The sequence below is a fragment of the Camelus dromedarius genome, chromosome 13 (genome assembly GCF_036321535.1).
Source record: "Camelus dromedarius isolate mCamDro1 chromosome 13, mCamDro1.pat, whole genome shotgun sequence".
In the NCBI taxonomy this organism is placed as follows: Eukaryota; Metazoa; Chordata; class Mammalia; order Artiodactyla; family Camelidae; genus Camelus; species Camelus dromedarius.
The window spans coordinates 8,041,704-8,067,491 of NC_087448.1; the positions used below are offsets into that span (position 1 = coordinate 8,041,704).

The following is a 25,788-nucleotide window of genomic DNA, read 5'->3' on the forward strand; positions in this document are numbered from 1 at the left end:
TTAGCAAATAGCTTAAATGTGTATTTAATTTTTGTTCAGTTTATTGTGGACAAAGGAGGCTACTTTATTGTGCTGTTTCTGGTTATACCCTGGTTGAATTGTATTCTGTTCAAGTGAAACTATTTTGAGTTTGCGCGTGTCTTCTATTTTCTAATTAAAAGACATCCATACATTTGGACATATATATATATCTCTATTCCCCAAAGTAGCCCTGTCTTCTCTATTCATTGTACACTGATAGAAGTGAATGGACATTAGCGCCTGCAGGAAGAGGTCCTTCTGGTCATCCCTGCCCAAGGGCTGACTCGTCGGCCGTGGTTGGCAAGTTTCTGGAAGAATGAAGAGGAGGCACCTGGAATCTCACATTCTTCCCTCTTTCATTTCTTCCTTTTCTCTCCACAGGAACTTTTTACCCCTGAATGCAAGTTCAAAGAATCTGTTTTTGAAAACTATTATGTAATCTACTCATCTATGCTGTACAGACAACAGGAATCTGGTAGAGCCTGGTTTTTGGGATTGAATAAGGAAGGGCAAGTTATGAAAGGAAACAGAGTAAAGAAAACCAAACCAGCAGCCCATTTTCTACCCAAGCCATTGGAAGGTGAGTGTCATGGGTGCATCGTTCCTATCAGATCTCTTACACATTTATTTTTCACATTGATGACTCTACCATGGCCACAAAGAACCTTCATGGGATTGTGGAAGTGCTCTTTATCTTGATCTGCTTGGTGATCCCACAGGTACCTACTTAAATTGTGCATTTAAGATCTGTACGCTTTACTGTATATATGTATATGTGTGTATGTTCTCTCTCTCTCTCTCTCTGTCTCTCACTCTCTCTCTCTCTATATATATACACACACACACAGATATATATATTCCATTAATTTAAAAATACCAGAAAAACTCCCTCTCTACTCATTCTAATGGTTCAGCTCCTCACTGCCCCAACCTCTCTAGCCCCTAAATAATTTTAATTAATTAAAAAATGTTGACTCTGTAATGACATTACAAATCTGCAACTGTGACAATAGATGTATAAGAAAAACCAAGTTTTGAATATTACGGATTTTTAAAGTATTTTTTCACTTTGCTGTTATCCGGCTGAAAGTAACCACGTGCTTGTGACTTAGCATAATTACAGGAAATGAAGAGTTAATAGTTGGTCTTTAAAGAACTTGTTGATGTTAGATAGCTCCCTTCCAGACTGCATAATTGTTTAGTAAATTCAAATGTGGTTCTTCGTTCTTTTACGTTTACCTAAAAACACTGAAGCCTTCACATTTCCTTTGATCAGATTTCCAGAGAGGAGGCTGAGACTCTAAAGATGTGGTGGAACAATATAACTCTCTATTTTAAGCATATACTGAACTGTTGTGTGTCTGTGTGTTTATGTATATGTGAAGAAGAGAAAGTTATTTCAAGTAATTAGTAGACAGAAGCACTCTAAAAACAGTTAAGGGGGTAGTATAAAGACAGAGGTTATCACATAGTGTAATTGGTAGAGGAAAATTAATTTTGAAGTTTCCAAACTCATACAGGATGTAAATTCCATCATTGGATGTGTTAAGGCAAATTTGATTCTTGATTGATTACTGATGCTCTGGGCATTTGTATTTCTTAACACAACTTCACGTCTTAGACACTCAGGGGTAACAGTGTGAGGCTGTTTTCTCCTAACTGAACGACTAGTGGGAGTGAGGGGTTGGAAAGAACCTCAAGGATATGGATGAATCCCTTTCACTACTCGCGAGTCACTTACTGTCGGCCCCAGTACACGTGCACTTTCAAGTGTGCGTGCTGCTGAGAAATCACGTGATGCATTTGCAAATGGTAAAATCCTACCGCCTTGAACGTGCAGAACGCATATGGTGCTTCCTGCTAGCTAAACAGAAGGTGTCTTCATAAAATATCATAAGCTTTCAAATGCCTAAAAAGGAGATTGAGTAGCTCTAATTCACTTATATTTCTGATGGCAGATGATTTTAACGCAGCTAGTTTTCCCCTAGCCTCAGTCCCCTGAAATGCCCTTCCCCAGTGTTCCCTAGAATCATTTTCTAAAAAGCCACATCAAGTATGGTGATTAATTATGTCCCCAGATACAACTCAAGCAACTCCTCAGAACTCCCTCAGACGTCATTCCCACTTCCCTCTTGCCATCTGCACCTCTGCCTTATGTGACATCAATTTCGGATTTTTTAATATTATATCTGAAAATAAGGCATAAAGTATAAAACACCCCCCACTTGCCTTCAGTTATGTAAGGGTCTCTGCATGATTGCAAGAGTGGAAATCTGAGCTCCTGAAGGCTCTGGCTGAAGGAAAGCGAGTCCTCTCTCACTGTTCTGTGTGGCTTTGGAGATGGCAGTCGTGTTGATTACGTTGTTTTTGCACTGCTTGAGAGAAAAATGATTGAATGACCTAGGAGTGAAAATACTTAGACTGGAAAAGGCGAGTGGGAATGAGGGTCCAAGTGTTGACATCAGTGTGCCATGAAAGGGGAGTCGGGGTTTTTTTCTCTGAACAAAGAGAATTAGGTTAAACGCTTCCCATTCTCACCTCCTTCCTGTGGGGGGCGCGTGCGTGTGGGTGTGTTACATCTTAGCCCACACAGAGGCCACAGCTCCCAGTGACACCTTCAGTCCTGGACGAAACTTTGTGCGTATTTCGGTCACACAAAGCAGAGAATGCAAAGCAAGGAACAGCTTGTTTGGGGGCTGCATTTTACTGCTTTCAGACAGGAATTCCCTCCCAGCGGGGTTACAGCAGGGCAAACAGGACTGGGCGAACCGCTGGGGTCTGGGCGTGAACCTAACCAGCTCCTCTCCTTTCCCCCGCCTCCCTGCCCTCCTCCCATCACTAGTCGCCATGTACCGAGAACCATCTTTGCATGACGTGGGAGAAACGGTCCCGAAGGCCGGGGTGACGCCGAGTAAAAGCACAAGCGCGTCCGCAATCATGAATGGAGGCAAACCAGTCAACAAAAGTAAGACGACATAGCCAGATCCCCACAGGTGTTGTGACTCACTCGCCCCGAGCACCGTTGAGCGATTTATCCTGGCCAGACATTCCTGCTCCCGGGGCCGAGGAGCAGCGGGAGGGAAGCGAAAGCTTGCTCTGCGCTGCCTCGAACTTCCTGGTCGCCAGCAGATAAATCTCATCTCAACGGGTTGCGCCCCCACAGCCAGAAGACACCTGGATAACCAGCTCAACTCAGACCATGGAATGCCCTACCAGATATGGAATGCCTTTTTACTCTCTTTTCTGTGACTGTGGCACTTCATGTGAATGACACACTTTCACAAATACACTCGATACCTTGCCTGCTGACAGCTACCCATTATCCTTTTCGAGTCCTGTTTCAGCGAAATCCATGTGTTTAAGTTCAATTTTTGTAGCACACAGATACTCTGGAGTAATTTCTAGTTAGATGCTGTAAACCTGTGCTGTTCTGGATTTCTCTTCTCCCCGTTTTTACAGGGCTGCTGGCTCCACTGTCCGTGACCTTTGGCAGGGATTGTGTTCCTCTGAATAGTGACGGTTGCCGTGGGCTTAGTTCGGAGAGCGATCAGGGCATCAGAAGGCCTTCTAAACCTATAATGACAAATTGCATCTATAAAGATTAGGAGCGTTGACTCCGGCTCACACGATCAATTAAACACACATATACGCCCTACCCACAAGCAGACACTGTGCTGTGGTGGCCGGCGCGGCCGGGGTGAGAAGCGGGGTCAAACGCAGTCACGGGATGCCCTCTCTGATCTGGGTTTGACATCCCCCTCTAGTTTCTTTGTGTGTGTGTGTGTGTGTGTTTTCTACATATCACAAGCTTACTGGTAATGGTAACATTTGCCTTGCCCAGCGAGCAAGACCCACTGGTTTTTGGGAAAGTGGGTCCAAAGAACTCTGTAGGCCTTGTAGGCCTGATTAAGGTTCATTTTTCATCTACGAATCCTCATTATTTGGAAAAAAAAAAAAAAAAAAGAAAAATCCGTAATTACAACCTACAAGAATTGCGCTACCTAAATCCACTTCAGATCGAATCCCTCCCGTTTCTAACGAGCCGCGCTGAATGCCGCCCCGGTTGTGGCTGCGTTCCTCCCTCACTCAGCAGAGCATGGGCAAGGCCGCTGTTGTGTTCTTTTCTGCAGCAGCAATGCAAACGGTAGTTATAAATTAGACTTTAATATTTTTGGTGTTTAACGACAAGTTTTTAAACTCAACATATTAGAAAACAAAAGGTATTTTTTTTAGCCCAGCATGCTGAGTCAGGTACTTGTCTCCACCGGTCCATGCCTCTAACTCGGCTTCCCGGGCCACGCGGTCCCAAGGCGGAGTCAGAGGTGCCTTGCCATGATCTCAGAATGCAGTCTGTTGGATTATTCTCGATAAAAATAAAGGCAAACCAACACGTTCACACAGCAGGTTTTCAGTCCATCCAAGGTTTTTGGTTTTGTTTTTGTTTTTTGCCGTTGTTTTCTTTTGCTTTCTTACCTTCCTTTTGAATTGAATAGCTGAACGCTGAGCTTAGGGAGGACCCCTAACTACTGGAAGGCCAGTCTGGCAATAGTTGACCACACAGTGAAGAAACCCTGCAAAATGCGCAGTATTGGATACCAAGAGTTTCAAAATGTTTCATACTAAACTGTTTGGAAATATATTTGTTAACTCTGTGTATACTTAATAAATTTCAATGTTTTCTCCTCAGAAGAGTTAACTGAGACCAAACTGAACCTCAATTTATAGAAAACTATGCGGGATCCATGTACTGGCCTCTTGTCATTATTTCCACGTGGAAGGGTGACCCAGTCGCCGTTTACTCCCATCTGCACTGTATCTACTGGGAAATTATTTTGCCTCCGCTTTTCTGAGTCTCCATGACAGCCCTTGCCCAGCATTTTAAAATTTTGGCCTGCTTAGCTGTTTAAAGATTTAGTATCAATTTAACTGTTCATGCTTATTTCATTTTCATATAGAATTCTACTTTAATAAATAAAAAGTTAGCGTAACATTTGAGTAGCTTTGTTGTCAATACTACTAACGTACAAATACAACAAAGGGTTCTTTTGATCACTCCTAGTTTCCCCTTACACCTTTTAAACCCGATTGTTCTTAACAGGATAAGATAAAATACATTAGAGGCATTGCATTAAGCAATTGTTTAGGGAAGACTTATATTCCATAACATGTGGCAAACTATGAGTAACTTAACTTGAAATTCCAATTAAATGGACTTACAGACACTGCTTACCCCAGCGTGCATGTGCACGCGCACACACACACACACACACAACCAAACAACCCCACCTATATGTTTTTGGTAATAGCCCAACTTGCTGGTTTCTTTTTCCCCTGCAAGCTTGTTTATTGGTTGAAATTATGACATGATTTATTTTTGTAAGTGACTGAGATTTCAGTAGATGTGTACCTCTGTTTTGTTTTTTACATGAGTTGTCTCTAAGGGCATTTATCCCTATGAATGGATGTCAAAATGCTTTCTTCTAATATATGTTTAGACGTACTGAAGAGGGTCCCTTGTTATTTGTAATTTAGTTAGATCATTTCCTCTGTGTGTGGTCTGACTTGTTGCAGGACGAGGACAGCACTGATGAACTGCATGTTGTAAGACCTGTTTATCAAGACCCGTTGGTGTGTATCACTCAATCTACATACAAAGAGTGTGTCTGCGTTGTACAGTTTCTGTGTTTGATATCGTTTGTTGTATTCATAAATACAACATACTGAATAAAATATTTATATGAAGGCATATTCAGAAACATTGAACAACTTTATGTAACAAAATGGCATTGCATCACCCACAAATACAGAGAAGTGTCATGTAAATAAGTTGGTAAACTCAATTTCCCCCTTTACCATGCCAAAGAAAATTTTAGCTCTTTGATGATACCTCTCTTGCTAATTTTTCCGGGATGAGACTCCCCCACTGTCCCCCTCAAAAATTGCTGTTGTTAAGTAAGTGCAATCTGTCTCTGTTGATGTTCTGTACAGTCAACCTGATGGAATTCATTTGTATTTACAGACCACCATGTGTTTTGTACCTCCATGTACATATGTCAGTTGTACTGAGTCTCTCTAATATCACATTCCTTTTGCATGCGTATATGCTGTGGGAGGGTTATTTCTAGTGATTTGTTACGGTAGCTAATTTCTTCACCCGTTCCTCAGCCATGCTCCGGAGTGCTCATTGTTTTGATATTTCTAGTGACACCATTTTAATTTCTTATAAGTTTGCTTTCTAAAATATTTTGCTACAACTTTACTTGTAAAAATTATAGAAAAGATGCAAGTGGTCCAGCCTATATAAAGAGTAAACTGGAACTGACATCATTTCACTGCAGATCTTGGAGAATTTAGAGATTCTTGCTCTAAATATTCTCTTGATCTGAGTGTTCTGGGGTAGGGGTTGGCTTCAGGAACTCCAAGATGGGCCCACAAGGCTCCTGGGGCCGTCCTAATTGTTTGCCTCTTGGAAAATAAGAAGAGTTTCTTTGTCACACCTGGCCAGATGCTTAATGAATGCCTAAGGCACTAAAGCAAGTTGGATGTTTTCAGGATGACCAGTATCAGATTCTGTTCTTTTTTTAAAAAAAACAAAATGACAAAAAAATTCATGGTTTTTAAGTTAGACATGGATCACTTCATTTAAAGTTTTCTCTCTAATATTAGAGGGAAAATTAAAATTTGAGAGACCAGATTGACTAAGAAAGCCATTTTAGAAAGAATTGACAATAATTAAAGATGATTTTCAATGTTGTTTCAGAAGAAAACTATATCCAGGGAAAGCTGTTGAACTAAATGTAGGCGCATCAAACTCCAGGTGTGAACTGGGCTACTTTGGAGTAAAATACATTCCATAGCGAAGCTTCCTTAGCTTACACAATGGCACGTAGGGCCTGTTGACTCTCTTGAATACTGAATAGGGTTTCAAAGGTTTGATCGTGAGTCTACAAATAAAGGTTGAGCTATGTTTTGCTTTTGTTTTTTCTTGTTTTGTTTTGTTTTGTTTTGTTTTTTTATGTGATCCAGTTCCCCATGTTGTGTTTGCATCTGCGGGGCGGAGGCCATTCCTTAAGATGTGCTGTAGGACTCAAGATTAGCTCAGAGTCCAGGGAGACAATGGAATACAGTGATTCTCCTCTTAGGTCTCGCGATGTTAGTAGCATCTTACTGAAAAGTCCTTATGGAAGAATTCCTCAGTGATGGTTTGCCAAGCAAGCAGGGTTAATGTCAACCCCATCTGCAAACTTGTTGCATCCTTCCCAGTTGACACCAATCCCACTGTAACTTCCAACCAACTTGAACAAGCCATACTATCCCTGTGCCTATTACATATTTGCATATTCCCCCACCCCATTACAAACTTGTTCTTGCCCTGCCTTTTTTTAAAGAGAAAGTTTCTATCTTAGTAATGGAATCAAAAGTCCAAGTACAAAATCATATTTAAGAAGTGCAGGATTTATGTCTACATATAACTATATTTGTTTTCTTTTTCTCCAACTTAAACATGTAAATTAAATCACTTCTTAACAGAGAGCTATTGATGCTTGCATTGCTAGACAAAATCACACATAAACACACACAAGAACCGTTAGAGCAGACAGAACGAGGTAAAAAGAAAATATGACTGTTCTAAAAGAAAACTATTCATTAGAGTTTAGGTGTGCCAGGCTATAATTCAGTTTGGGGTCAATAATCTGTAGCTAAATAAACCTCAGAATGTAGCTGACTGTATTTTCAGCTTGGTCACAAAATCTGGACAAGTCACATTTTGAACTTTATAGTATAGTAATTTCTCCATATTTAAACTTTTTCTGAAAAAAACATAAATGCTGAGGACATTTTTCTTATGTGAAAATATAAAAAGAGCAGCTCTTTTCTTGGAGTGTTGTGAATGAAAAGGGATAATGAATATAGAGAATAATCAGAAAAATAAGACACACCTGGGGTTACGTGACGAGCCAGGGAGCGAAGAGCAGTTCCAACAGGTGCAGAGACTGGCCAGCTACCGCTCCACTGCAAGCCAAACCCAGCTCACGATCTATTTCTTACGGCCCAGAAGCTCAAGATGAGGTTTGTATTTATTTTTTTCCGGTTAAACATGAACAAACAAGAATTTTCAACAGAAATGTATATGTGACCCAGGAAGTCTTAAATATTTACTATCTCATCCTTTATAAGAAGCAGAGTTCTGCAACAGGGGAACCTGAACGTCCCCTGTATTTTGATGGCTAGATAACGTGATGAATTCCTACATCTGCGCATCACCAAATAAGTCATCAAAATTGCAACTGAACAACTATAATAGGTTTGCTTGAGGCTTAAGATGTTTGGAGAAGAGGAAAGACTATAATCTGTGTTATTTATTGACTGCTTATATTTTACAAGAACTGACAGATTTTCATCAATTGACAGACTCAGTAATAGAGCTACAATTAATATGGTTGCACTCCTTAATCTCAGGATAGAGATGACAATTTTATAAATCTCTTGCAAAGTATGAGAACACTATTAGTACTATAAAAATCAGCATCACTTAAATTTTCTTTTAAATGATTTTCAATATTACATTTTTAAGTAATTCAGCTGATGCATAATTTTCCTTATTTTGGCAATTTGACTTATAAAAGTCCAAGCCACGATGACTCTAGAATAGTTACATCATCAAATAAAATTTCCAAGTAAAAATTTTCATCTTAAACAATATGGAAATGATTTTGTTACATTATTCTAAGATTTTACAAAATGTAAATCACGTTTAGAAAAAAAAAAGTGGGGTTTTTATTAGCTCTAAATAATTAAAGGTTGCCTAGATTAATGTGTTTAAGTAGATTTAACTGTAAATATGTAAGGGAAGTCTGAATTATTGTACATTTTCATAATTCAATGTGAATTTCATACAGAGCAGAATTTCACCATTAAGAAAATAAACATTTTGTTCCTATTCTTGAGTGAATATTTGTAATTTCTATTTCAGCCATTTCTGGAGATTTTAAATCTTCTGAGCTTTTGAGACTGGGGCCATTTTACATAGCATCTCTTCTTGACTTCTTTGCATGACCCTTCTTTCCCAGTAAGTAATGTTTCCTAATAAACAAGAGTTGATTAAGGGAAGTGAATGTATATCTCAGGCTCATCATATAATCTCACTGTAAGTTGTCTTTTTAAAAGGCACGTTACCATGGAGTAATTTAAACAGTGAAAAATCAGATTTCTTGTACATATAACCCCAGCCCAGTTTTAAAAAATATTCTAGCCACAGAAAAACCATACCCTTGAATAACAATTCACTTGGGGGTGAATCATCAGGAGGTAAATATGTACTGACACAGAATAAAACAACTTATGTCACTATTTATTAAAAATGTTGAATTGTACATTTTTCATACCTTCATCTTAAGAGAGTCTTTCTTTGTGAATTAAAGTGGGACTAGACAAGTGACTTAATGGCTAAAAATGACCAGGTTTTTTTTCCCCCAAAGCACTGGTGACGTAGTTTCTGCCCCATCCCCCATTATACCTCACGTGTGTTTGTACACCTCAAGTCTCCATATGGAAATGCTGAGAGATGTGGAATCCTGCAAAATATGATGAATGAATCTATGTGAGGCTGTATCTTTTCCTTAGATTCTAACATGGTCTTTTTTGTATAGGGATGCGTATTTCTAACAACCATCTAATTCAGCGTTTCTCAACTCAAGCACTAGTGACACCTGAAGTCAGCTATTTCTTTGTTGTGGGGAGCTGTCCTTTGCACCACAGGACGTTTGTGGCATCCTGGCCTCTACTCACTACATAGATGTGCATAGCACACCCTCCCACCCCACCCAGTGTGACAATCAAAATTGTCTGTAGACATTGCCAAACGTTTTCTGGGTGGCAGAGCTGCCCTCGTTGAGAACCACTGATGTAAATTATGGAAGAAAAATTATTTCTGGCGTTATTCACATCAGAATTTGCTTAACTCATTTTTAATGGGTACCCTGATTTCATTCAGGCATTCAGAAATAGAAAAACATACAATAGTCTGTCTGAGCTGTCCTAGTGCTGAATATACATGGTTTCCTTCGCATTTATGTGTTCTAATGGCCTCGAAAATTAAGAATCCAGTTCTCCCCCATGTAATTGTTAGGGATATTCTGTGCCAAGCCAGATTTCACAGGCATTTCCGTTCCATCCGTCCCAGCATTCACAGTTTCCACAGCTACATATTCCATTCCCTGCAATAAAGTTCACAGGGGAGTCATTATTGTGATCGAAAAGCACCAAGTTAAAACATGTTATTATAAACCACAGCTGTTCATAATCTAAACCATCCCATCCATCCATCCTCTGCAGATTTTCTTATTCTGTAGCCATCTTATTGTTATCTCAGTAAGCAGTTCTGGGAAATCTGATCTTTTCACATGGTTAATGGCATCTGCTTGATGCCACCGTCAATGCAGCATCTAATAGTGACCATCCTGTGTCACTCCAGGTAGGCGTCCATGTCATAATTCTGTTTGCCTGGGGAGGGCAAGTTATGTCTGATTTAGGAATTAATGCAAAAAAAGAAAAAAAAATCAAGTTCCTTGACACAGAGTGAGGTGAGCTGAAGGGTCAGCTAGAAGGGGAGCCTTGGGTACGAGGGACGGGCAGGAAGTGAATGTTGAGCTGAATGACCCAGACAGGCATCTTTTACCTTCAGCTAGAAATGAGGAGAACAAACGTAGCTGTCTCTCTTTCCCCTCTTAACTTGTTCAGGCAGATGTATTTCATAACGGATCACCAGGACTCCGTAACTCGGGACAGCAGTAGCTGTTACACGGCTAAGTCTTTTTCACCGCCCAACACACACAAACCCCACTCCCTGCGAACAACCAACACATCCACCGTCTTTGAATTAGTGGCACCTGGATCCTGTTTAAAATCACACAGCACTCCTTAGATGGTGCTCAAAGTAAAACGGCTGTCAGGAAAATTATTTTCCCTTTTCAATCTGTAACTGCATATGTTATAAGTTGAGGGCGGCGGTTACTTTGTGGACGTTTCCTGACAGTCATACAATTTGGCTTCTTTCCTTTGCATTCTTCTGTGCCTGGGACTCCCGTGAGCGCGTTTACCCCGGTGCCCCCCTCCCCTTCCTTAGGGACTGCACATGAATAGTTGGCCCTTGACTACCAGAAAGCTCTCCTGCCCACCATCTCCAGCTGTACGTGGTGGGTGTCATTTGTCTTTGTTGCAAACTGTGACCTAGAGCAAGTAGGGTAGGTCAGTACTGCACCTGTGCAAATGAGGCCGTCATGTTTGTCACAGTCCCTGTCATCACAGTCGCAGAATTCTCCCGAAATATACCATTCTTCGGTGGAACAGATGCACTTTCCACAGTGACAAGAACCTGAAATCACAAAGGGTAACACTTGCTGTCACTACTTCACTAACGGTTTCCGCCTAGAACAGAATATCGTCAGGGCAGCGACAACAGGCTTCTAATAACCTAGCTTCCAAAGGTAAAAGGTTACTGAACAGCTGGTTACTCAGAGGCAAGCCTTACTCACTGTAATTCACAAAGGTTATCCAGGAAAGGCTTCATTACGGATCTAGACAGTTGTAATTAGCCCCGAGCAAATGTTCCACAGCCTAACCGGGTTGAAATGTCAACGAAAGCAGAATGTGGTGGATTCTTGTAGACGGCCTTCCTCAAAGGTGTTCAAAAATAGATGTTTTCTTTTTCCCTTTTTCTGAATTGTATCATGCTTTAAAAGTGATCTTTGTGTTTGTTTTAGGAAATGAATAGCAAGTTCTATTAAGTGGGGCTGCATTTGATAATTAAAATAACTACTAAGTTATTGTGCTTATAATTCTGGTTTTTTGTTGACATGATTTCCTTAAAATAGAGACATGACTGCATATTGGGAAGCTCTTTAAAGTGTAAAAATGATGTACATTCGATTTGTCAGATCTCATGCTCTGGATTTCCTGCCATAATCAAGAATAGCGCTAATCCCCCCAAATGTTCATCTTTTATGAGATTTCAGTCCAACCACGTTTCCATTTCTTTACCCACTTCTTTTAAATTAATTACTTAATTAATTTAACTAATTAAAATTTTCCTTTTTGGTTATTAAAGACATTTTGGTTTGCTGAGAAATAATTTTATAATGATATATTTAAAAGAAAAGCAACTATATGAATTAAATGGTGTCACAAAGAGAAGAAATTTCTCTCAATCTAAATGTCTTCACCTGTTGGGCTAAAAAAAAAATCCCTCACGTAGCAAAAGTGCATCTACAACAACAGTAAAGACAACTTTAAAACTGAAAGAAAAACGCATGCCAAGGACTTTCCCTTCTATTTCCAAATGTGTTTTCCTTTCACTAGAAGATGATTATCACTAAACTGTTCTGATCAAAAATCACCTTAAGAGACTGTGAAGTAGAGAAAAGTATGTTGACCTTTTTAAACAAAATTCTAGACGTGGTAAGTTCAGCATACATCGGAAGAAGGGCGGGAATCAGTCATCAGTGCCTTTACCGACGAAGCACAGTGATTGAAGAAGAGTTAATCTGAGTTGGTGGCTCAAGAGACAGATTTCCTCACAACAGGAATCGGGAAGGGAGCCATTTCAATGTAGCTCAAGCCTTAAGCATTAAATGATATTTCATATCACAGAAACTGCTATACGCATTTTAGCTGCAACAATTGCCCCATGGCCGAGTTAAACTTTCCACATCCTTTGTCTTCCTCCTCAAGAAGGTAAGAGAGTGGTCAGAGCTGATTATGGCCTAAGAGCTGTGCTCGCATTCATGAAGTCCTTGCTTAGCCCCACAGCATGACTTCATTTAGTCTTTTTTTTTTTTTAATTGAAGTACAGTTGGTTTACAATTTTGTTTTGTTTTATTTTATGTTAACCGAAAAGATTTCTATTTAGTCTGGACTCACTTTCCTGAAGGTCATGCTTGATTTGTATGCTCTTGAGCAAAATCTAGACAACGTTCAGGTCTGATGAATGACCTGCTGGTCTGATGGTCACGTCAGAACGGGAGCTGGGCCTTCTGGCTCAGTCTGTGACAGAGAGTGTCTCCCTCTTGGTCTCATCCAGGCACAGTGTTAACTTCTTTTAGAAATGTATTTATCCTAATTTTAAAGACTTTCTTTCAAATGTCTAGGCATGGGAATGTTCAATGTTCAACTTCCATTTAATAAGTGGCTAGCCGTGTATCTGCAAGCAAAGAAAACCTGGGACACTGCATTGACTTTTCCTTGAAACTCCCTCCGAAAGCACCGTATTTCGTGCTTTGTCTCCATGGGTGACCATTGGAAGAATTTGCTTGTTTTCAGTTGTTTCTGAAATAGTATCTCCTTTACATTCCAAAATTATTCCACATGGGAACAGAAGTAAATGACTTGATACGTCCATGATATTCATCTGTTATGCCTAGAATATCATTTTGTAAATTTTGTCACAATTCATGAAATGATCTCACATTTCATCTTTAAACTTACCCCTGGCCTTGGCACTATTCTAATCACAGCTCTTGCTTCTGGAACGCTTAGCTTCAGACTAGAGCAAAGTAATTTCCGAAAACTGATAAGCTCAGCTGAAGTTAATACAGTGTACATGGATGGACCATTTGACAAGTCAATTCCACTTCTGAAAATCTACTAGTCACTGAAATACTTGGAGGGAAAAATGGGGACTGATTTTTGTATGTGCTGTGAAAAAGCAGCTTCTCTCGGTCAGCATCTTCCCCAGCTGTGTTGTTCTTTCCTGTTTGTCAACTCTCTGCATCTCAGGGGTAGGACAGCCTTCTGCTTGTGAAACTAGGACTAGCTTAGCATGTGACACTAACACAGTGTGATAGTTATCAGGACCTCTTAGAGCAGAGCCTTTGCTGTACAGTTCTCTCTGGGTGTTTTCATCAATAACTGGGGGTCAAACTGTCCACCTCTGGAAAGGGAAACCCTTAGGCAAAGGATTCTGTCAACAGACATAGGCCACGTGACTGCCAACAGGTGACCAATTGTGCAGCTCAGCTGGCCAGGCCCACTCACACCCACGAGACCCAGTCCAGCCGGAGGGAGCAGCTGGCCCTTCTTGGCAGGACCTTTAGGGCAGTAAGTTCATGACCACACCATCACTAACCTATTTATTTTCTTTCTTAGTATAAGAACTCTAAAGAGGGCCTCTTGCTGGCTTCCACTCCTGGGCAATCAGCCACATTTTCTCATTTGTCTTCAGAGCATCCTTAGGACTTAAGGAGGGAAAACAAACAAGATTCTGCCTTCAAAGATAAGACAGTGAAAGTACATCAGTTAACTTAAGATTTCGATCTGCTTCAGTCTACTCTTGTATCTACCTATCTGTGATGCCCCTTCACAGGAAAAAAAAAAGTTCAAATAGTTTCAAAAATGAGCTGTGTGCCCCTACAAACCTGAGTGGACAGTCATATCAGGTGAGGCAGCTAGCACACTGAGCTGAGGCTGGTTTCACCCTTCCTCTTTTCCAGGGATGGAGAACGGGCCAGGTTGGGTGGAGGTGAGGGATGGTGGTGGGTGTACCACGGACTTAATCTGAACGATATGGGACTCAACAAGCATCATTGTGAGAGTTTTAGGGGACATTGAATGACATGCAATTACAACCACTCACACAACAGCACCGTTAAGGATTTGAGAGGGGATGGCCAAGATCTGGGTTGAAGTTATCAAGGTAAGAAGGTTCTTGTGTACACTAGGATCCAAATGAATAAATCCCCAAACAAACAGCCTATGGATTATATCAGGTATTCCGAAAAGGTAGCTCAACTTGGGGGGGAACCTGGCTCTGCGTATGTCTCTCTGGTTGCTCAAACACACACCTGAGTGTAAGGGTGAGGCACCCTTGTTAGCTGCCCCGTTAACAGAGTCGGACTTTCTTTTTCATTCATCGAGCCTGACAAAATGCTGCAACCTGACATCCCAGCAGGCAGTTTTCACTATTGTACTAACAACTCCATCTGTTACGAAGGTCACAATAATGTATCTTGTTTTAAATTTTTCTATGGAGTGATTTATTGTCTTGGCTATAAATTTGTAAAGAAATAAAACGCTATTTCTTCATCGTCTCCTGACGTGACGGCTTTATTCACAGCTCGCGGAGGCGGCACGTATCAGGCTTGTCTTGGGCGGAGTCACTCAGCCGGGTGCGGGCTGCCAAGTGTGTGTCCTGGTGAGCTCAGGCTCACTGCCCGCACCTGCCCCGTGATCGGAGAAGAAGACGACTCTGATTTCCTTTGTGAGCGTCAGGGTGAGGGGTTTTCATTTACAAATGTGAGAAAAAGTGTATGGGATTCTGGCCAGTCCACGAGATCTATTGAGAAATACATGTCCTGGTTTAAACAGCTCAGAACAGATTTCTCTTCTCTGCCACCATGCTGAAGACCCTTGGTCTGTTTCATGAGCTCTTTTCCTGTGGGTCTTGGGGTGGGGTGAGGTGGTGCCCTCCACAGGGATGAGAGTAACCCCTGCGTCCCCACTCTTCCCTGAAGTAGCACAGTTCCGTGAGCTCAGGGGTGGCCCCTTCTGCCTCTATAATCCAGCATGGAAGTTTCCAGAAGAAGAAGAAAGAAAGGAGCCCAGAGCCAGCTGCTGCCAGCACTTGGCATGGCTGGCGTCAACACTAACACCAACCTCAAAACCTACAGCCTGGAGGCCGCTTCTACGTCTCCTTTTGGGTTTAAAACTCTCTACTCCTTGAAGGATAAACAGATAGTTTAGACAGATATGCTTTCAACCCTCCATTGATACATGGATCTATTTCCACCACCCAAAGCCAACAATTTGAAAAGGCATTAACTGGAGACACTTTCTTGTTTCATTTTGAGGAGATGCCTTTGGGCCACTATCTAGTCAACCTACTCTTTTTTACATTTTCTACATTTATGACGCCAAAAAAAAAATGATTACCTCTCCTCAGAATGGAATGCTTTTAATAAGAATGTTTATTTCTTGAAAAGGAATGACTCCTTTTGCATGAAATTCGATTTAGGCAACTGCTATTCACTGCTCCAGTGAGCGTGGCTCTGTGTTTCCTTCCTGTAGCTGCAACTGGACATGACTTAGTGAACGGCTGCTCATGGACACGACGATTTGACGGTGTGTCTAGTAAACACATACACACACTCAATTGCTGGTTTTATATACAAACAATAAATGAATATAAACAAGCACACTAATGCTTCAATATGAATAGGTGTCTTCATTCAGTAGGGTTTATATGAAAAGCTAATAACTTAATTTCAAACATAATGCCATTATGGAAAATTAACTAAAATGACTTAAACTTTGTGATCCTATGTTTAGACCTAAACTCAAAAAAAAAAAATCCAATTTAGTACTTTTTCATATACAGGGCACTCCATTCTGATCTGATAGCATTTTTTTCTTCTTCTCTCCTGCTTCCTCCTTGCAGGTTAAATCCATCCCTACTTCCTTCCTTGTTTTCTTTATTAACCTCCTCCTCCCCAATTCCTTCCCTTTGTGTCTTCCTTTTAACTCTATTTCCTGCTTTTTGGTTCTCCCAACAGAGTTTGAACCCAAAGCAAAGTGTTTCCAGGAGCTGAGGAGCGAGCCAGTACAATATTTGTTTGGAACTTGGAATTAGATTGAATTTAATGGGAGAACAAACAGGGTACAAAGGGACAGCTTTAAACTCATTTGAGTGCCACCTGACTGTTGTAACTGCATTAGGTTGAGGGCATGGCCTCCTTGCCTGAGCAAGGGAAACACAAGTCTCAAACACGGACTTCCTGGAAACCAAAGACTTGATTTTCTACTGAAATGATCATGTTTGTATCAATTCTCAGCCGTCCTCCCGGCACCATATGTGGTCCCAGCATCCATCTGATTTTTATCTTTGCAATTATGTCAAGAAGCTTCCTCTAAGCTGATTGCGTTGGCCGTGAGTGAGAGCTGAAGCAACAGCCACCGTTCAGGGGCACATCTCCAAGGCACATTCTGCTTCTGAGAACTCCTCCAACCCTATGTAGCATTCCCTTTCTTCCGAAAGACACCGACGTGCTCATCCTGCCCCAGGTTGGGTGTTCAGGGTGACTGCAGCTTTAGCTACAGCTGTGCCTTGTCTGAGAGGGGGGTTGCCTGTTCTACAAGGAGGCTAGTGAGCTAAAGAGGAGGCTGGGAGGCCCCACGACCCTGAGTCCCACGCAGGGCAGCTCCTGAACACTTAGCCAGAATCCCATGCTTCCAGAGTCTTCCTTCGTGTTTTCCCAGCTGCTAGCAATGAGGGACCTGAGAGCCCCGTGGAGGGGCCCAGGGGCACTGTGAGAGCAGGATTTTAAAGGCTCTTGGAGAATTTGTATGGAAGGCTCAACATCAAAATATGTAAAATTCAATCTGCTAATTAGCATTCTTGCTTTACTCAGACAAAAAAGACCAGTTCTGCTTTTGAGGGGGTGGGGGAAACGCCCTGGGGAGGTGGTTACTTTTCCTCTTCAATTTGTTTTGTTGGTAAATGTTCCATTGGGTTCGTGGCTCCTCTTCAATCAGCTTGCAGATTATAACCACTTTGGGGGCTTAAACTTTCTTTTTTAATATGAGCTTATGTAGGTCTGGCTGGAAAACTGCTGATTTTCAGATCAAAGAAAATTATATTAGAATTTTGGGACCCCTGCACTTTTTCCTTCCTTTTCTATGAAATGAAAAGATTTAGCCTCATTTTATAGTCTTTCTCACACCCCAAACCCACCCCTTCTCCGTACACACATCCACATTACTTCAGCCTCTGAAATTCCCAGAGCCTCTTCGTCTGCAGGTGAGATGTTTGAGATCGCTCCTCGGCAGTTCTGGACAGTGCTCTTTCCCGGCTGAACCCTATAATTATCTTTTCGCCTTCTTTTGTACATTCAGTGCCCAGAACATCTTGTTGTCTTTCTTCTTTATACCATCATTAATTCTATCTCATTCAGCGATGACTTGCAGATATTGCTTTTTCTGAGATCCTGACCGGCATGCGGTGACTTTCAAGCTTCAAGTCTGGTTGGAGCAGAGGACCGAGTGGTTTCCATTCGGCAGCGTGCAGTCTGGAATCGATGGGTGTACGTGCTGCTGTGCAAACCACGTGTCAGGACAGGGATCCTGTCCAAGCTCCCGCAGATACTCACCCTTCCCGGAGCACTGTATTCCGTCTGCTGATTCACACAAGCTCCTGCTCTGTTCCTCCGTCATGTTACACTTCCGCGGATGCTGGCACAGCTTTCCGAACCACCCTCTCTCGCAAACGCAGCGACCACAGGAACACGTGCCGTGGCCTGCGAAGCAATCACAGGGTGGGGGTGAGAGGAGGAGATGGGTAAATATCCACCTGAATCACTGTTTTTAAGAAAGAAATATGTAAACCATAGAATCTCATTTCTGATCAAGCAAACACGCTTTATTTCTTAGGCAGAATTTTGGCATGTGATGATTTAAAAGAACTTGACAACAGAGTCCTGGTTTAACACAGTAGTCTTGAATGTCACATGAGAGATGGACTGCATAGAGAAAGAAGCCTGGAAACAACTTAAAAGGGAATTCGACCATCCTTTGTTGACACACAACACTTTCTCATTTGCATTTTTATCAGTATGAAGTCCTCATGCTTTGGGCACACCGTGACACCCAGACCAGTGTGCAAGGCAAGTCACGTGACTGCTTGCACCATTTATTGATTACTCTCCTGTTGTTTATGAATAAAAACAAAGGTTAACATCCATACAAATGGCATCCAGTATTATATTACTTTAACTCTGTGTTTCTCTGCTTACTAATAAGAACAGATGGAATTGTAAGGAATGATGTCTCTCTAGCATCGTGTAGACGTTAAAAACAGCGTGAAACTTAGATTCTTATCTCACTGGTTTTTCCTTTTGTTTCTGTCTTTGGCTCCTGGTCTGGGGATGTTTATCTTCTGGTGTATACACAGCATTAGATCTGTGACAGTTATACACTGGCACGTACATCTGTCTAGTAGCTGGCCGCCAACACCCCGGTAGATTACATCATCTTCCATGTTAATTTCATTTTTTTTCCAAGCAGTGGTCTGTTCCTTTTCCTACATGTGCATTACCTTACAGCCAGATCTCTCCAAATGGGACAAACAATATAGCTATTTGTTCAGCAAAATTTACTGATTATCTATTAGGAACAGAGTATTTTGCTAGGCACCAAGGGATACAAAATCAAGCATGATGAGCATGGTGGTCCCAGCTCTAATCCCAGGGACATATAAAATCCTCATTCAGACTGATCAGCAGCTCTGTCTTGACACCATTGTTTCTTGACCATTTGCTCTGGTAGGACCTTTAAGAGAAAACCTCTTCCATCTGCTTCCTCCTACACTCAGTTATGCACAAAGAGGGATTAGCACCAATATTTGTTTGCAATTCATTGTGAAGATTAACATAACCCAACTACGCATGAGCCCACGTAATGTTTCGCCACAACACACGATCATCTGGAAGTTAATGGAAAGCAAGTGGGAGGAAAACTTAAAAAAGACCTGGATTAACAGACCTATTTTCACCAGCCTCTTCTTGTCCATATGCTGATTTATTGAACTAAATCTCATCACAACACTTTGAGTCAAGCATCGTCATCGTTTTATAGACAAGAAACTAAGGCTCAGAGAGATTAAGTAATTTTGCCTCAAATCACATAACTCAGTCATACAGGATCAGAACTCGACTCCAGTTTTTTAAACAAAATCTCTTTTTTATTTTTTTTCCACAAATCCCCTTTGAGAACCATACTGAATCCAGGACATGTTTACAGGTTATCTGGTTAATAAACTGTCATTCAAAGACAATGGACAGTTCTTAGATGTCGCTGTTTTATTTCTACTTCCTGTAGAGAGGAATGAGGTCAGCAAATCTGTGTAAGAGCTATATACTCAATGAATAGCTATTAAACGGATCATATCTTGACTCCTCCAATAAAACAAAAGTCCACTTAAAGTGAAGTCTAATTTAGAAGTTCAAAAAAAGTTATCAACCTATGGAGGCACATAAAGTGTGGCACAAAAAAAGAAGAGGAAGCAAAAGAAAGAGAAAGGGAGCTTCAAGTACCAACCAATCCCATCAAGCTATGGACTTTTCAAATGTTTGTTTCTTACTAACCCTGTGTCAGTAAGAATTACTCTAATCTGACATAATTGGAATAATTTAATCTCTATTGCAGAGAAAGACAGTCTGCCTATGATTTAGGACATCACTGAGAATGACTAAATGACTCCTCATCACAAGTAAGTTAATATAAAATTTATACACAAGGAAATAGGAGATTGTTTTTCATTTATTAGCTCATTTATCACATCCTTCCACAAAGTTAAATTGGCATTTAGCCCAGACAATGGTCAAAATGTGTTGGAATTCAAATGTTTTTCTTTGCCATTTACATGACTTCTCTTTACTTAAAAAATTTTAAAGCTTTCAATAATATCTTCTTTCTAAATTCTAATAATTTAGTCATCCATGTAAGAACTACTTACTGGGCACTTGGCATTGTACTAGCTCTATTCTCAAGGGTTTACAGTCTATCAGGGGTGGGGGGGTGTGAAAACAAGTGACAGCAAGCAAATATGTTTGTGCTGTAGAAGAATTAAAGAGGGTGTTGGTATACTCAACAGAGAGAACACTATTAACTGGAATCATCAGAGAAGGGCTCTCTGACTCCCAGTGGCTGAGAAAGAGCCAGATAACCAATGTTCTGGAAAAGCTAAGGAAAGGTCTTGGAATAAGAAAGAACTTGGCATGTTACAGGGAGTGGAAAAAAGTCTGATGTATTTGAAGAATAATCAGCAAAAAAAAAAAAAAAGGATAAATAATAAACTTGGAGAAATATTCAGGAATGAGAACATAGCAAATTATTTATTCTTGGTAAGGCATTTACATTTCATTGTAAGAGGAATGGCAAATCACAGAAGGGTGTTATGGAAGAGAGTGATGTGCAATAATTTACAGTTTGCGAATTCATTTTGGTAACTGGGTGGGAGAGATTAAGGTGTGTCAGGAGGAAGCAATTATGAGGAAAAGTGACACAGTGTTACAGAAATCCAAGGGAAAGGTGATGGAGGCTTAAAGTAGGGTGGTGACAGTGTAAATGGAAAGAAGTGTTTGGAGATCTACTTTGGTGGTGATTGCCCTGGGACTTGCTGTTGGATTGTATGTGGCACACGAGAGAAAGGACTAGTTTTCTGGCTCAAGAAATACTGTGAATAATGATGCTATTTATTAGACATGGAAGCTGCAGGAGGGAGAGGTTGAGAGCAGGAAGTCAGTTCTGTTTTGAACCTCGTGTGTCTGAGATACTCTTAAGACAACCAAGCAGAGGTCAAGTATGCAATTGCCACAAACCTGCTGTTCAGAGGACAGATTGGGGCTAAACTTATACATGCTGGAGCTTCCAAAAGGAGATGGCATTTAAAGCTTTGGAAGTGACTGAGCTCGCCTAGGGAGAAATATGCTTGGGAAACTCCAATAGGGCTAGGAGAGAGGGGAGAAGTAGACAAGTAGGAACACCCAGCAAAGAAAGAAAACAGTAAGATGACTGTGTTGTAAGATGACAAGGAAAATGTTCCAGAAAGGCCCACAATGTAGAATGTTCCTGAAAGTCGGAGTTAAAAAAAGACCATAAAGACCGTAAGACCAGAATCAGTCAACTTTTGCTAGACCAACTTTATTTTGTTGCCTCTTAGGCCCATGTGTGGGACACCCAGGGGTGGGAGAACTGTGGGAGAATCATCTATGTACACCCTCAGTGAGAACAACATCTCTGCTTGTTGGCTAACTAATGAGCCAACCTGATATCAACTCCCCCTACAAATGGCAGTCTCCTTCTCCCATGAGCATCGAAGACTGCTGCCATGTCCTGCCTGCCATCTGCCCTACCCAGTGGGGCTGTCTTTTCAGGACCTTTTGCTGTGAACTTGTAAGATCATCCAACCAATAAACCACTGATGTCTCTGTCACTGTCTCTGGACTCTTTCTTCTGGTCTCCAGGCTGGGCAACCACAAGGCTTGCAGGCCTGCAGGGTGTATCCCAACACTGGTACTCTTACAAACTCAGGAGAGAGGTTTGTGATTTTAAGATGTAATTTGGAGACAATCATACAGTCACCCCTACTGTCCAGCTAAGAAGGCCTGGCCTGAGTCAGTGGTCTGTGCCTTCCTCCCTGTGGGAAATCCAGCAGTATCCGGGGGTCACCACACTCAGACATACTCCTCAGGTGCCTGATCTCCTTCAAATTATGGCTTAAGTCCAAAGAACTCCCCGAAGAAATGTGAACTGATTGTCTAATTAAGCGATGGCTCTTCATTATCCCTTCTTGTTTCCTAAATTGGACTCATGGGTGGCTATTCCACGAGCACAGAGGAAAGAAGAAAAGCAATAAGCAGTCCACTTTTTATTCTCATCCAGGGTGGATGGAATACGGGAGGCAGGTCCCTGGTTAAGCATATTTGTTTAAAACAATTAAACACACATGAGCCAATATGTACCTCTATTTTCTTTATGAAACCTTAAAATCAAGTACCACTGAAAAATGACTACATCTTAGGGATTATCACTCTGGACAAAACATGTTTTTTTTTTTCTTCAGTAGTGACTTATCTGATAAAAAAAAAATCCATGCATTTATAGGTCACATAAAATTTTTATTATTCATAGAGATGTTCTGAGAAGGTCCACACGTGGTCTGCGATCATCAAACACGACAGACCAAAAAGGTAACGAAGTGAGGAACAGTCTTACTTCCTACTGACTTTCTCTCTGCCGGTCATTCCCATGACTTACTTTCAGGTTGTAATTTCGGTGTAATCAAAAGTCAGCTGCTTAAAATCATGTAATTGCCTACATTCACCTTCCAGTACAGTTGCTAATTTGTGCCAGCCGACCAGAACTGGTGTGATCCTCTTCGGTGTTACTGTCAGGAGGGCAGATAAACATCATTGGCTATTAGTTCTCACCTGCCCACTGATTAGGTAAGTTTACAGATATTTTTGGTTTTATTTATTCCTCATTTGTTAAAATGCTCCAAGAGTCCCTGCCTTGGAGTCAGGGACCCGCATTTTGATCTCTGGCCACACAGTATATCTACCTGGGATTTCTGTCCATCCCTCCAGGTGAACAAACACAGACACTGGGGCTCAGCGAATAGCCATGAACAGAGAAAATTACCCAAAGGGGTGATGTCACTTTTGTTCTCCTCGGAAGCTACACCAGAGGGATGATGTTAGTAAATGTCACACGCTCCTAGTAGTAAGGTTTGTGCACCACCAGCTGCCACATGCTGGGGAGACTAAGGGCTTTGAACAAAGTAGCTGCCACTCCGTCCTCAAGGCACAGAACTGCTGATTTGTACGATGCCAACTTCCTTTCCAAACATTCTGTAGATGGTGCTTCAGGAAATGTAACACAGATGTAGTGTTTTTTGTCTTGTTTTGGAGGTGAACACTGACTTCTACACACATCCGGCATTCACTGAATGCCCACCGGGGACTTTTCATTCTTTCTGTCTTGTTCTCACCATAAAGCCAATAGGTGAGCATTATTACCCTTACTGTACACATGAGTAAGCCAAGGCAAAGAGAGCAAATAATCTGCCCAATTTACTACAACTAGGAGGAAATAGAGCCAGAATCCAAGTCCTGACCTGTCTGAATATGAGGTTCATGCCCATCCTGCTGTGGGCACTGTTCCCTTAGCTTAAAAAAAAAAGTTACTTCTACTCACTCATCTTGCTGGAAAAATAAGCAGAGTGCTTGTGTGTGCACTCACACCCACACACACACACACACAAAAGCAACCAAACATATCACAGAATGTAGACAAAACATCAAAATACCCAAAGAAGATTAAAAAAAATCTAGATGCAAAAAAAAAAAAGTCTTACCCATCAAAAAAAAAAAAAACCCTAGAGAGAAATACAACAAAATTTTACCATATGTTCAAAGGGTGATTTTTATTTTGTTCTTCATATTTTTAAGTTTTTTTAAATGTTGAAAATTATTAATGTAAAAATATTTTCCTGATATTTAAGATTTAAAAAGTTAAATAAATGGAAGTGAAATAATGTAGATTATGTGATAAATGAGTAAATAGTTTGAAAAAAATCCTTCCCAAGGATGGATCCAAGAACAGGTAAGAAAAAGCATTGATGTAAGAAAGTGAAATAAATCTATTCCTTCGAAATAGCAAATATTTTCACTCTGCTTTTGCTTAGCCTTCCCAGGCCTAAAACGTTCTTCATATCCAATTTCCACACATCTAAATATTAGCTGTTGAATTTCCAAGTCAAATGTCAATGTCAACTTGAAGAATTCTCTGATCTAAAACTCTCTTGGTCTCTCTCTCTCTCCCCTTATTTGTGACTCCTTAATTTATAATTTATTCAAAAACCAGTTTTTAAGCATCAGCCTTTGTCCTAAGCTTGAGGAGACAATAAATAATTTGGGGGAGAGAGAGAGAGTTTGATTAGATCCATGAGCACTGAACAGAATGGAGGAAAAGAGACACCAGGACACTAAAATGTCATGACGTCGTAATGGAGGAAGGTACTGCGGTATGGAGGAAGTGTAAAATAATTTCAGAAAGGCTTCCTAAAAGAGGTGATTTGAAAGCATGGTGAAAGAATGGGAAAAAAATGATGAGTTATTCAGAAAAAGGAACAGAAGGTCAGGTAAAAACAAAACAAAACAAAATCGTAATACAGCCAAATTTCTCCATCTCTATTGTCCTCTGTGAAGATGGCATTCAAGACAATTAGTACTACAAAAACATAGGCTCCCCCACCCATCCAACTGCTCAAACCAGGAACCTGGGAGTCATCCTTCATTCTCCCCGGCCCCTTGCTCACGGCATTCAATCATGAGTGTCTATAAATGCCGCTCTTGCTCTCAAGGCGAGGCGGAGCGGGGCACTCTTCCTAGTTAGCTGAACATTTAGAGTGACACTTGCCACTGGTCTCCTTAGAAGGCTACAGGATAGGCTAAGAACCACATCCTGGAAGCACGACAATATCAAACTTTCCTGTCCACAGGTGTTCTTGAGGATGACGGCTTAACACAGTGGTCTAGGGAAAACCTTCTCTTCAGGTATCGCAGCTCAGATGCACAGAGACGACTTCTGTGTGCACAGATGTTGAGGCTTCCCTGGCTTGCAAGAAGCCTTATGCCCCATAGGAGCCAAAATCTCTTCTAACGATTCCTTAAGCAAAGCTTCCAGAAAACCAGCAAGGGACCTGCCTGCTGGCATGAGAGTCACAGCACTCATGGAAGCTGAAAAGCACGGCATTCCCATAAGACACTCATAGTTCATTCTTAATCCCTCCAAATCCAGCTGAAATTCATCAATCATGGGTCACTATTAGCATGAGCAACGTTGCCTGGTAACGTTGGCATCTACCATCTTCATCTGTTTTCAGGGAGTTTAACAGCAAAGTAAAAGGTTTTGTTAGCCTGTTGTCTCTCTTGTTTCTAATACACCCAATGTGCCCAAGTTTTTCTCCAGTACACCCAGGTTTTTCCATCCTTACTGCCCTCCATCTAGCTAACCACCTTCATTGCTCACCAAGACTCATCTCCTAACACCCGTACAGACCCACTAACCCCGCAAACACACACTCCTGCCAGCAATCCATACTTCACCAGGCAGCCAGAGGTACTTTTTAAACAGAGAGATCATACTGTTGCCTCATTTAAATACTTTCTATGGCTTCCTGCCATCCTTTGAGTAAAGTCCCAAATCATTAACGTGGTT

General features: G+C 41.1%; 2 protein-coding genes across 5 annotated transcripts in view; one reads left to right on the forward strand and one right to left on the reverse strand.

Moving 5' to 3' along the window:
- The window catches only part of FGF14 (fibroblast growth factor 14), a 534,248-nt gene extending 526,895 nt beyond the window's left edge, over positions 1-7,353 (forward strand). For all 3 annotated transcript variants that reach the window (XM_031466283.2, XM_064492993.1, XM_010986048.3), the window contains exons 4-5: positions 403-601; positions 2,864-7,353. In XM_031466283.2, coding sequence (XP_031322143.1) covers positions 403-601; positions 2,864-3,000 — 336 coding nt within the window. In that variant the 3' untranslated portion in view covers positions 3,001-7,353. The remainder of the gene's footprint in view (positions 1-402; positions 602-2,863) is intronic.
- A 2,140-nt stretch (positions 7,354-9,493) lies between these two features.
- Positions 9,494-25,788, reverse strand: part of ITGBL1 (integrin subunit beta like 1) — a 161,220-nt gene continuing 144,925 nt past the window's right edge. For both annotated transcript variants that reach the window (XM_010986049.3, XM_064492992.1), the window contains 3 exons: positions 18,159-18,305; positions 11,282-11,395; positions 9,494-10,238 (listed from right to left, as the gene is read on the reverse strand). In XM_010986049.3, coding sequence (XP_010984351.2) covers positions 10,147-10,238; positions 11,282-11,395; positions 18,159-18,305 — 353 coding nt within the window. In that variant the 3' untranslated portion in view covers positions 9,494-10,146. The remainder of the gene's footprint in view (positions 10,239-11,281; positions 11,396-18,158; positions 18,306-25,788) is intronic.